This window comes from Salmo salar, chromosome ssa12, assembly GCF_905237065.1.
Source record: "Salmo salar chromosome ssa12, Ssal_v3.1, whole genome shotgun sequence".
Taxonomy (NCBI): Eukaryota; Metazoa; Chordata; class Actinopteri; order Salmoniformes; family Salmonidae; genus Salmo; species Salmo salar.
Genome location: NC_059453.1, coordinates 79,122,252 through 79,135,919, shown reverse-complemented (window position 1 = coordinate 79,135,919; position 13,668 = coordinate 79,122,252). Strand labels below are relative to the sequence as shown.

Genomic DNA, 13,668 nt, shown 5'->3' with positions numbered 1-13,668 from the left:
TCCCTTTGATGCGGTGAAGTTGTCCTATCCCCTTAACAGAAAAACACCCCCAAAGCATAATGTTTCCACCTCCATGTTTGACGGTGGAGATGGTGTTCTTGGGGTCATAGGCAGCATTTCTCCTCCTCCAAACACGGCGAGTTGAGTTGATGTCAAAGAGCTCCATTTTGGTCTCATCTGACCACAACACTTTCACCAGTTGTCCTCTGAGTCATTCAGATGTTCATTGGCAAACTTCAGACGGGCATGTATATGTATTCTTGAGCAGGCCACCAGGTTTGCGCCCTGCATTGCGGGCGCTGCAGGATTTCAGTCCTTCACGGCGTAGTGTGTTACCAATTGTTTTCTTGGTGACTATGGTCCCAGCTTCCTTGAGATCATTGGCAAGATCCTCCTGTGTAGTTCTGGGCTGATTCCTCACCGTTCTCATGATCATTGCAACTCCACAAGGTGAGATCTTGCATGGAGCCCCAGGCCGGGGGATATTGACAGTTCTTTTGTGTTTCTTCCATTTGCGAATAATCGCACCAAATGTTGTCACCTTCTCACCAAGCTGCTTGGCGATGGTCTTGTAGCCCATTCCAGCCTTGTGTAGGTCTACAATCTTGTCCCTGACATCCTTGGAGAGCTCTTTGGTCTTGGCCATGGTGGAGAGTTTGGAATCTGATTGATTGATTGCTTCTGTGGACAGGTGTCTTTTTTACAGGTAACAAGTTGCGGTTAAGAGTGTGCTCCTAATCTCAGCTCGTTACCTGTATAAAAACACCTGGGAGCCAGAAATCTTTCTGATTGAGAGGGGATCAAATACTTATTTCCTTCATTAAAATGCTAATCAATTTATAAAATTTTTGACATGCGTTTTTCTGGATATTTTTGTTTTTATTCTGTCTCTCACTGTTCAAATAAACCTACCATTAAAATTATAGACTGATCCTTTCTTTGTCAGTGGCAAACGTACAAAATCAGCAGGGGATCAAATACTTTTTTCCCCCACTGTATGTGTGTGTGTGGATCTTCATTAAATCCTTGATCTGGAACCACTGCTTCCTCATGTTCTGAACGGACACCCTGTGGCAGTTGCTACCAGCCTAAAATCCAGCACCTAAGTTTTTTTCTATCCTTTTTATTGGTCCTTCGAATTCATAAACAACACATATTTTACAGTAACAAATTGTGCCTACAAACTGTTAGGGCCTACATAAAGCTGTTCCAACAGCAGTCCCAACATCTTACCACTGCTACACCTGGCTATCAGCGGAGCCTTGTCTGGCAGCAAAACAGTTCATTCAGCCTCATTTACTGCCTTTTAAAAAACATAGCTGATATGGCAGACTTGCTTAAACAAATGTGGTTTCTACTGACAATTGAGAAGTACAAACTATAGCATAAGGGGACGACAAGCTGATAAGAGGCAATCCGTAATTTCAATTAAGACATTCATGAGCAAGCGACGACGGACGTAGTCAATTTAACTATTTGTTCAGCACTTTTGAAATGTACAGCGACAGAATTATGAACATGGGCCGTTCTTACAGTGTGCTCCCTGTACAAGTCAGAAACGTAGGATAAATAATTGGGGCATATAACCAGACAATGACAGCTCTTACAATATTCAATGATTACATTTTTCTGAAACAGGTTATAGGCTATAGTCACCACCAAGTTAGAACAGGAGGTGAAAATAGACCAAATTATTAGGGTGAGGCACATTGAACGCCATTTGTATCTTTGCGTGTCAAAAAAGATGCACGTTATATAACATTATTTGACACGTTAAATAAGCTTTTAATTTGACGTGTCAAATAACACAAATCTATTATAGAATGCTGTGTGTGCTGAATTTGCACATGCAAGCCAAACACCACAACTACTATGTGTTTACAATACCGCATTGGTGAAAATAGACCAAATTATTAGGGTGAGGCACATGGGCTACCAACAGCTTACTACACAACATACACTTAGTATTACATTACTTTTTTAGCTACAGTATACATTTCTCCCTCGCATATTACATAATTTATGCAGTAGCATACAAGACTTTGCGATTTCCAACTTGTGTAATCTTTATGTACAATGGCCGATGAGCACCAATACGTTTTATCTATAATTTCTCTTCATTATTTCTCATCATATGACAAGGATTAAAAAGGATTTGCCAGTAGATTGTCAACTTCATGACAACTGATGATGACTGCTTGCTAAGACATTGAAAGTGAGATGTTGACATGATCAGTCCAATAAAAGTTACTGTAGATATAACATGATTTGATGTCATTCTTTCTGTGGCCAATGACCTTGAGCCTTCTTGGATGGGCACTTCTAATATAACTCTGGCAGAATTCAAGAGGATAACATTTTCGAGCTCTAATCTTAGAATTGGGGATGACATACTGTCCCATGAGTGACAGAAAACTGAGCCAATCAGGTGCAACGCTCTGTATTTTCTGCTGGCTAGCCCCACCATCACAGAAAGCACTGAGCTAGGCTGGAACACCAGCATTTTAGAGCAGCCTTACTCAAGAAAGCAAAAAAGAGACCATGTTTGTATGCGGCTTTATTAACTCAATTACATTAGATTTTTTTTTACATCGTTTGCAAACTGATATGTGACACGTATTAATGCCAAAATAACAAATATTTTGGCATCGGAGGTGAAGGTAATTGGCACACTTAACTAGCATGGCTACCACAACATTCTGCAGTGATACGCCATCCCATCTGTTTGTGATTAGTGGGACTATCATTTGTTTTTCAACAGGACAATGACCCACACCTCCAGGCTGTATAAGGGCTATTTGACCAAGAAGGAGATTGATGGAGTGCTGCATCAGATGACCTGGCTTCCACAATCCCCTGACCTCAACCCAATTGAGATGGTTTGGGATGAGTTGGGCCGCAGAGTGAAGGAAAAGCAGCCAACAAGTGCTCAGCACATGTGGGAACTCCTTCAAGACTGTTGGAAAAGCATTCCAGGTGAAGCTGGTTGAGAGAATGCCAAGAGTGTGCAAAGCTGTCATCAAGGTAAAGGGTGGCTACTTTGAAGAATCAAAAACAGAAAATATATTTAGATTTTGTTTTTAAGCACTTTTTTTTGGTTATTACATGATTCCACATGCATTATTTCATAGTTATTCTACAATCTAGAAAATAGTAAAAATAAAGAAAAATCCTTGAATGAGTAGGTGTGTCCAAAGTTTCGACTGGTACTATATATATATGAGAGGACCACAAAAAGCATCATACTAATTGGTTATGATAGAAGTAATTTAAGAAGGCTAGCAACTGTGAGGCTGGGGAACCAGTATTACCTCAAATTTTTTTAAATTTTTTAATTTAGCCTTTATTTTAGTAGGCAAGTCAGTTAAGAACAAATTTTTATTTTACAATGACGGCCTACACAGGCCAAACCCGGATGACGCTGGGCCAATTGTGTGCCTCCCTATGGGACTCCCAATCATGGCTGGTTGTGATACAGCCTGGATTCGAACCAGGGTGTCTGTAGTGACGCCTCTAGTACTGAGATTCAGTGCCTTAGAGTGCTGCGCAACTTAGGAGCCAAATGTAATGGACCAAAGGTCAAAAGGTAACATCTCACAACGGGATGAATGATGCCATGCTCCAGCAAGGCACGGCAGAGCTCCAAACCCTGGCGCCTGCTCTCTGTCTTTCCATTCTGTAGCAACCAGTCGATCAACTGGCAGCCAGGGAAGGAGCGCTGGTATGCAACACCCTGCGCCTCCCTTAGATGCAGAATGGAGTCTCTGCCAGTTATTACACTGCAAAACACACCACACACACAAAACATGTCACATCCATTTTGCACTCGAGAGACAGAATGAATGGAACAGTTACACACAAACTTCTGTACACAATTGGTAAAGTTGAATGTTTCAGTCCATAATCACCAAAACCAGCACATACTGAGAACATACTATAATTCAGATGATGTGGCTACCCTTCTTCCTAAGCTAGGCTTGACTTCTTCAAGGGCACCAGTTCCTACCAGATAGAGACCCCCAGGGTAAACAAAGTAGTTCTTACTGCTTATACAATCGTTGTCCTTGGATGAAGACCTTGACGGTGTTAAATGGAAATATGCCATCATCCTTACGGAAACGGTACAGCAATTTTGCATCCTTGAACATAGGGTACTTGTCACAAACTAAAGAGATCAGAAAAATGTTTTCACATTGTTCTACTTTATAGTTCAGCATTTTGGATCTCCTGTATCAATGTTAGTATATTGGCAAAGCTCCTTGGCTCTTGGTATCCCTGATGTAGGAGGAAGTGTATAACAGGAGTTGAATATACACTTGGTCCTGTGTCAGGGCTATAGGCTCATGGAAAAGCTCTTACTATGCATTTTATATCCCCTTAGAGATGTTACTGTGGTGCCCTACAGTATCATGGTGCACAATGTCATGGTCCATAAGGTGTTGCATGAGGCAGACCACCGTTGCCCGATCGAGAGCTTCCTTGTGGCTGATCAGCCAGTCTGTAAGCTCTTGGGCCACAAAGTAGTTGGGGCTAATTGCGCAGATAGTACTGTCGGTCCTTGATCAGTTTGCCATCATGCAGACTCAATGTTGCAGTGAGATACAATGTACAATTAATCAGCTATAACTAGTATAAGTAGGCAAGGGCACATTAAGAAAAATATTGAAACATGTATTTAATCAATTTCAGTTATGACATTTCTGCATGCTATATTGTATCTATTATTGTTAGATTTTTATGGGAAGGTCAGCTGAAGAAAATATGTGAACTATCTGAAATGAACTTGTTGGATTTCAACACAGTATGTTTCTACAGGTAGCATAACTGTAAAGAAAACCTAGCATCTCTTTCTCTCTTTCTCTCTCTTCCATACCTCAGTTGTTCTACAGCAATCATAATTTCAGCCTTGTGCAGTCTGGTCATTGCTTTTATGTTTATGCTGCTTTCCATTTTCTCCATGTTCCTTTACTGACACTGGTCTAAAAAAACTACTAATTTCATTAGAAGCCAGTATGTTTACCAAATAACCAGTGCCCAGCAGCAGCCTCTGACCATGTGGGATAGATGTTGTGCATAAACCCTGAGAGAGAGGGAGAGAAATCCTAATGGTGTTTAGAATAACTGCAGCACTCACATCAATCAGGAGGACACTTAGTTTCTGATGAGGTATTCTCATCAGATTCTCATCAGAATCTGTTCTGCCATGGACAAAAAAAACTTAAGAGAAAGCTAAACCAGACCCTATGACCAAGGGGCCAGACTGGGTGGAGGGGGGTATTGAGAACCACAAGCCACCATCGTCATACTTACTTACATTTACATTTACATTTACGTCATTTAGCGTCATTTAGAATACGACTTACAAATTGGTGCATTCACCTTATGATATCCAGTGGAACAACCACTTTACAATAGTACATCTATATCTTTTGGGGGGGGGAGGGTAGGGGGGGATTACTTAATCCTATCCCAGGTATTCCTTAAAGAGGTGGGGTTTCAGGTGTCTCCGGAAGGTGGTGATTGACTCCGCTGTCCTGGCGTCGTGAGGGAGCTTGTTCCACCATTGGGGTGCCAGAGCAGCGAACAGTTTTGACTGGGCTGAGCGGGAACTGTGCTTCCGCAGAGGTAGGGAGGCGAGCAGGCTAGAGGTGGATGAACGCAGTGCCCTTCTTTGGGTGTAGGGACTGATCAGAGCCTGAAGGTACGGAGGTGCCGTTCCCCTCACAGCTCCGTAGGCAAGCACCATGGTCTTGTAGCAGATGCGAGCTTCAACTGGAAGCCAGTGGAGTGTGCGGAGGAGCGGGGTGACGTGAGAGAACTTGGGAAGGTTGAACACCAGACGGGCTGCGGCGTTCTGGATGAGTTGTAGGGGTTTGATGGCACAGGCAGGGAGCCCCGCCAACAGCGAGTTGCAGTAATCCAGACGGGAGATGACAAGTGCCTGGATTAGGACCTGCGCCACTTCCTGTGTGAGGCAGGGTCGTACTCTGCGAATGTTGTAGAGCATGAACCTACAGGATCGGGTCACCGCCTTGATGTTAGCGGAGAACGACAGGGTGTTGTCCAGGGTCACGCCAAGGCTCTTAGCACTCTGGGAGGAGGACACAATGGAGTGATGGCGAGATCATGGAACGGGCAGTCCTTCCCTGGGAGGAAGAGCAGCTCCGTCTTGCCGAGGTTCAGCTTGAGGTGGTGATCCTTCATCCACACTGATATGTGTGCCAGACATGCAGAGATGCGATTCGCCACCTGGTTATCAGAAGGAGGAAAGGAGAAGATTAATTGTGTGTCGTCTGCGTAGCAATGATAGGAGAGACCATGTGAGGATATGACAGAGCCAAGTGACTTGGTGTATAGCGAGAATAGGAGAGGGCCTAGAACTGAGCCCTGGGGGACACCAGTGGTGAGAGCACGTGGTGCGGAGACGGATTCTCGCCATGCCACCTGGTAGGAGCGACCTGTCAGGTAGGACGCAATCCAAGAGTGAGCCGCACCGGAGATGCCCAACTCGGAGAGGGTGGAGAGGAGGAGCTGATGGTTCACAGTATACTTACTATGCATGCTCTGTACATTCTGACATTATAAGAAGCCAATATAAAAAAAAATGAATTAAGGAAAAAATGACAGGGTAGATATCAGACAATGACACAACGCTAGCTTTCATTCACTGCTCAGTGCTCAATAATGACGTTTTTCCTCATATCACCACAAGGGGTCAGCATAGATCTATAAATATACAATTTGGCTACCAGAACTCAGGAGAAACCCCATAGAAATACAGTTATTTACAATTAGCCTATTTCTAACTCTATGGTCCACTCTTTATGCTTTTCCATATAATATAACCAGAAATCAAATAATAACACATACAAGTGGAATATAAAGATTTATTTTCAGTGGGCTAGTCATGGACTAGAGAGAGAGTATAGGCTATTTGTTTATTATGGGTGGTTGTGGATTATTGCAAAGCACAACAGCTCTATTAGAATTCTTGAATTATGTTTTTGATTGATGGACTTCCTCTTAAACATAAAGACCATTGTCCAAATACAATTGTGACTTTAAAACTGTGATAGTTTTATGTTATTTATATGGAAAGTCAGATGGTAATTTAGTGCGTCTACATTTTTAATAACTAGCCCTATTGACTATAATATATCCCTGGACATATAGCCTACAGACTACATATTTAGTCCTCAGATGCTTTGCATTCCAGCATCAGTTCCCTTGTGGTCTTTCACAATAAACTATTTTAATACATCAAGTGGTGAGGTAGTGTGTGAGAGAAAGAGAAACATATGCACAAATTAAATAAAGTAGGCCACAGTAGCCTGTAAAACGTGTCGTCTACAATATGTCTTTGCAGGTCTATGTAAAAAAATGTTGGGCATCATTCTACATTCAACCTTTGTTGGATTGTCAAAACGCACACATCAGCTATTATGCAAATTACCCTTCTCGTCGTCTTTTTATTGGAGAAGAGCAGGGAGGTGTAGTCTATACTGTGTGACATCATGCAACGGTTCTTTATGAAGAAAGTGCGCTCGCAAGCATAAACCAGTACAGCTACACACATGCAGAGCTTTTGGCCCTGCCGTGGACTCAGAGCACCTTTCTTCTATCCGATTAAGAGGACGGTTTTCTTTCCATTTTTACGCACGCGTGTTTTCACTGTAGATTTAATTTGACGGACTTACTAATTGTATGAAGCGTCTCATCAATAGTGCAATTGTTGCAAAAGACTGCATGAAAGAATAGAGTTTTGTGCCCCTTGGAAGTGGCCAAGATAAATAGATACTGGAAAGAATGACCGCCGAATCGCATACAAATCTGGGTCTGCCGAAAACCCCTTTGGGTTATGTCAGTGAGTTCGACTTGATGAAGTTCGAAGTGAAGAAGGAGACAATGCAGGGGATTGATCACTCGTTCATTGGGCCGTGCAGCGAGCTCCAGAGACCGGACTCAGTCTCCTCTACCCCGGTCAGCACCCCTTGTAGTTCGGTGCCATCGTCACCGAGTTTCAATCCGGGTGAGCAAAGGAACCCTGATGATCTTTACTGGACGCCCAGCAGTGGAGGTTATTCTCAGCAAATGTATCCCCACACTTTTGGCCTGACACCTGAGGACGCAGTGGAGGCCCTTATCGGTACCACAGTCCACGGGCACCAACCCACTCCGAACGGTCACCAACAGGCTCTCCAAGCAGAATTCGAAGGGTACGGGGCGGCACATAACCTCAACGGCCATGTCCAGCAGTACCCTGGACTTATCCGTCAACCCGACGGTCTCTCGGGTCACCCTGATATGCAAGATATGCACTGCCAAAATCAATATCACCACAAGCAGGACCTCGACAGCTCGGCTCCGCACTCACCCGACTCCCAGCTTAGTGCGCACCACCTCCATCAGCAGAATCGCCACGACAGACGACTCAACGTGGAGAGCGCCTTCTCGGACGACCAGCTGGTCTCCATGTCAGTGAGGGAGCTCAATCGGCACTTGAGGGGTCTGACCAAGGACGACATGATGCGTCTGAAGCAGAAGCGCCGAACCCTGAAAAACCGTGGTTACGCACAATCGTGCCGCTACAAACGCGTTCAGCAGAAACACGTTCTTGAGCACGAGAAGACCAGCCTGGTCACACAGGTGGAGCAGCTGAAGCACGAGCTCAACCGACTGGCACGCGAGAGGGACGCATATAAACTCAAATGCGAGAAATTGACTGGTTCGAATGGTTACCATGAAACTGGGTCTACCAGTGACAACCCTTCCTCGCCTGAGTATTTTATGTGAGTTTATTCTTTGTACCAGCTACCAAAGTTATTTTACTGATTTTATTGATAAGCTTATTTGTTTCAACAATATTAATGATTTCATACCAGTTATTGATGCAAACCTACCATTTAATTCACCTTTTCAAATTAAGATAATAAGATTTGTAATATGAATCTATAATCAATCGTGCATGCTGGACATGTATGGAACTGTCTATTTAGTAGGTCTAAAATCTGTTGTACATTGTCACACAAGTCTTCGTGAAAATACTTTAAATATTTCCTCTTACTTTTGTTGAATTGAATAACCAGTCTGGTTCATGAAATGACATAACTTCTGGCTACATGTACTAGGCCTACTCTCAATTTAGTCTTAAATGGATTCATCCATCAAAACAATTTGAAATTATTTGTATTTTTTGTGTTCAAATCTTCACTTGAGTGGTATTCATGTGTTAATTCTGCCTATTCTAACAAATATAATGACTAGATGGGTGATGATGATGTATCTCCTTGTGCTAGATATCCTTTTATGTTATATTACATTTTGAGGAGCTGGTTCTGCTGGCCAGATGTGGCTAATGTTTTTGTTGTTTTCTTTCACATACATTTTTGTTAATTGTACAAGAAAAAGTGCGAGATTTTTTGAAAATATTATTCATGCATTATTGCCTGCAAATGACCATCATTGTTACCTGTCCAGTTGTGTTGAAATCTATTGTCATCTGCTTTAGACTTGTAAAGATCAATAAAGCCATTAATACTTTTATTCTGCAACTTTGTGTTTAATCTGTTGAGTAATCATTGGATCCACTTATAGACATTGTGCTGGCTCACTTAGCTATGTATTCATTTGGAGCTGGTCTGATTAATTCATTGATTACATTTATTGAGCATGGAAGCCAGTGGCTATAAAATAAAAATCATATTTATTTTTCCAGAGTATTTTGTTTTTACAGAGAAAAAGGTTTGCTTCATGTGGCCATATTGTTAGCAGTATGAGAATAGTTTTCTATAAAGAAGAAGTGAAGTGCGACTGGCAGACATAATGTAAAGGTATATCTTGCTTACATTTAATTAGGCTAATTGATGTAGAAATATTTAAATGCTGAAAAAGAAAGACAGTCATTACAACAAGAAGGAGCTCAATAAAACACTAAATTCAAAGCTGTGACAAATGTGTTTTAGAAAAATTGTTATACAAATATATTTGAGTGATTGATTGATTAAAACAAATGTCTCTTCATTTACACTCTTTCTTTCACCTTACTATACGTTCTATTATTACTTTCATCATGGAAAAACAAGTGCAAACTTTGCACCTGGCGCGTAAATCAGGCGCCAAGTAAGCTGCAGAATCCTTTTTTAAAAGTCTGTTCTGTGCACTGCATACAATATATCACACAAATGCCTGTGCTGCATAATACACATAATCCTACACCATTTTACTCATTTACTTGTGTGGAAGAAAGAGCAGTGAAAGTCCCCAATGCATAGTATAACATTCCAGGTTATTGGTACTGTCATGACAGGAACAACGTTTTTTGGCATTTATAGTGAAATGTAGTTGTATTTATTTATATTTTTACACACAGTTATTGCATTTTGCACACAGTCAACTGATTTGATAGAAAAATAATTGGAATACAAAAAGTAAATATAACTGCGAGCAGCAATGAATGGGGTTCACAGGATGACAGAAAGGACACAACACCAGTTGCATAACAAAGCAAGCACTCTATCATGTAGGAACTCATTGTCTTACGTCAGATCGCGACGCTCATCCCTCAACCGATCTGTCTTGTAGGACGTGGAACACATAAAAAAAAAAATGATTTTGCTCATCCGCCTAACACTAGTTCCTAATACTGAAAATCACGCCGCTCTCGGTAGCTATAGATGCACCTGATATTATGGCAAACCAAACCATGCTCCAGCTAGCAGCAAAGTGCAAGCTTGTTTGAATGGTCATATGTGACTCCACCTGGATTCGGTCTTATGTAGCAAAATTTGAAATAGTGTTTTTTACATTGAAGACTCAGAGCTACAAAAGGGTATATCATACACTGCATTTGAGGAACAATGTGAAAGTAATTCTGCTTTGAAAGTTGATCAACTTGTGAACTTACTTTTGAGAAAATGGCCTTTGAATATTTTGGTATCCAGTGAAGAGCTCCTCTTTGTCTACACCCATTCAGGATCGTTCACACCCTCTTAGACAGTTGTAAATCATGCAGCGCCTTGTGTCACAAACGCAGATTTTAGAGAAACAACAAATGTCGGTACATATAAGTGTCTTATATCGGCTGAAAGCTTAAATACTTGTTAATATAACTGCACTGTCCAATTTACAGTAGCTATTACTATGAAAAAATGCCATACTATTGTTTGAGGAGAGCTCCTAACAACAAAACACTTTTTTCACCGCGATAGGTTTGATAAATTCACCTCTGAAGGTGAAATGTGTACTTCCATTCTGAAATCTTGCTCTGATTTATCATCCAAAGGGTCCCAGAGATAACATGAAGTGTCGTTTTGTTAGATAAAATCCTTTTTCATTTACTAAAAAGGTCCATATAGCATGCACGACTGATTTTATCTTTCCACTCATTCAATTTGCAAAGAAGGGAATCTGTGAAAATCTAACCCTAAACGTTGTTTCAACCAGTCAAATCAAATTCGTACATATTCCTCAGAGATCCTAAAACGTAACCAGACTTCACTATATTATTAGGGGTGTAGTATATCCTATAGGACACCAAATTTGGTCATAGCACGCTGATGACGCGGGCGGTCTTCACTTGAACAACTCTAACTTGGTGAAATAAGCGCCAATCGGGGTCAAACAAAGCTAGCTAGATAGCCAATGAGCTGGGCTTTACGGGAGTATCTGGAAACCCTGTATCTGTCGTAAAATGTAGCTACTAACCTTGTGCGACAGCATGCCTTTTCCTTTTGGACAAAAAAAATAAGAATATTCAGAGTTATGAAGTTATGAAAATTGGTTGTTTTGCAAATGTTGAACTTATAATATGGCTACTAATACTGGAAAAGCTAAATCAAAGTCCAAGTATACAGATTTGAAGATATTCTTGCAGAAAAAATGTTAATATGAATGCAAATGTCTCCTTCAAGATTTGCCCAAATGTACCTGGGTGACTTCACACTAAATGTCATGTGGTTTGCTCATACTTCAAGTTATCCGCCTGAAACTTTGCACATACACTGCTGCCATCTTGTGGACACCATCGGAATTACAACCAGAGTGATGGCTAGAACTGGGACCTTTCTCTTGAATTTCAAAGATGGTGGTAGAAAAGAAACAGGTTTTTTTTCTTTGAATTCTCTTCTACCAGATCTATTGTGTTATATTCTCCTACATTCAATTCACATTTCCACAAACTTTAAAGTGTTTCCTTTCAAATGGTACCACAAATATGCATATGCTTACTTCAGGGCCTGAGCTACAGGCAGTTAGATTCGGTATGTCCCTAAGAAGTTTTAAGCTTTAGCCCCACCTATCTCGTTTCGCTCTCGGAGCGCACACTTGATGTTCTGGCCGATGATTTGTTTACCTAGAGATAACATGAAAACAGCCTAACCAGCTCTGCTGACAACAATTTCATTAAATTTTTTGCAGACGTTTACGGGTGTTGTACACACGTCACGTAACATTAGCTAACAAGCCAGCCAGCTAACATTAGCTAGTTAAACAACAATGAACACAGTGCCAAGAATGCCACAGTGCTGGGAGCTAACCAACCAGGTTCAATATTAGCTAGCTAACATTAGGCTCTAACTAGAAAAGCAAACTGCTCTGGGATACGAATAATAACGTCTGCTAGGGAGCCAGCCAGCTAACGTTAGCTAGCTAGCTAACAGTACACTTTAGCTTGAAATGAAACCACCTTCTGTCAAAATTAGAAATGTGTAATATCTGACAATGTAGCTAGCTAATGCTAGACTATCTTACCTGTATACATCATCATGCATGATGTGCACGTCTCACTGTCAGGAATGCCACGCCACGGTTGCCCTTAGTTTGAAGATGGAATCCAGACAAAGGTGTTTTCTCCATCTCTTTAGCTATCATACTCTAATTTCACTGATTTCAAAACTTGATCCTCCAGAAAGTGGAGAGCAACACCTATGCAGCGCCACTACACAATACTTTTTAAAAAAAGACACGTTCGACAGGATTACCAACACAGACTGATGAGCTCAAATAGACAGAAGCCTTCTATATGGCAGACCAATCCGAACTCATCTCTCGGCATGTCCAGCCCACTCATTATCTCAGCCAATCATGGCTAGTGAGAAGGTTGCTTCCTTTTTTTGTGGCTTAACCAACAAGGCTCGTAATTTAACAATTTTATTGTATTTACAGATGGCATACAAGTTTGTTATTAAGGCACTTGAACGTTTGCAAGTTTGAGAAGGCATTTCTGCCCAAAAACTCATTTTGATCCAAAAATATTTTTTACGTTCAAACGGCTCTCCTGTGAAGTCGTGACTTACGACATATGCCTCGTTTCCTGAATCGGGTCACATATGGTAGCTAGTTTGCCAGCTTGTTGATGAAGTTTTAAGGCACCAAAGTTATGAGACTGTTCTCAGAAATTAGCATGTATCTGACTCTGACAGCTGGCACTGTGCCTCACTACTTTGTAACATTTGGTTAACGCAATAACGTCACAGTCAGCTGTGCTGTAGAACTCGGCACATTAATCACGGCAGATCATTAGCTAAAAGTTCACTACACTAGCTAGCTAGCTGCAGGTATTATTCAGCATTGATTGTGTGAACTGGCGTTGTTAGCATCCCTGCCTTTTGTTTCATATGAATTGAGTTGAGATTAGTTCAGCCAGCAGACACTTACTGTTGGCTAGGAAAT

General features: G+C 41.4%; 1 protein-coding gene across 1 annotated transcript; it reads left to right on the top strand.

Annotated features, from left to right (window-relative positions):
• The first annotated feature begins 7,541 nt into the window (after positions 1-7,541).
• On the top strand, positions 7,542-9,543 carry LOC106565776 (transcription factor MafB). The gene has a single exon (XM_014133282.2). The coding sequence runs from the start codon at positions 7,807-7,809 to the stop codon at positions 8,791-8,793; it is 987 nt and encodes a 328-aa protein (XP_013988757.1). The 5' UTR covers positions 7,542-7,806; the 3' UTR covers positions 8,794-9,543.
• Positions 9,544-13,668: the final 4,125 nt, after the last annotated feature.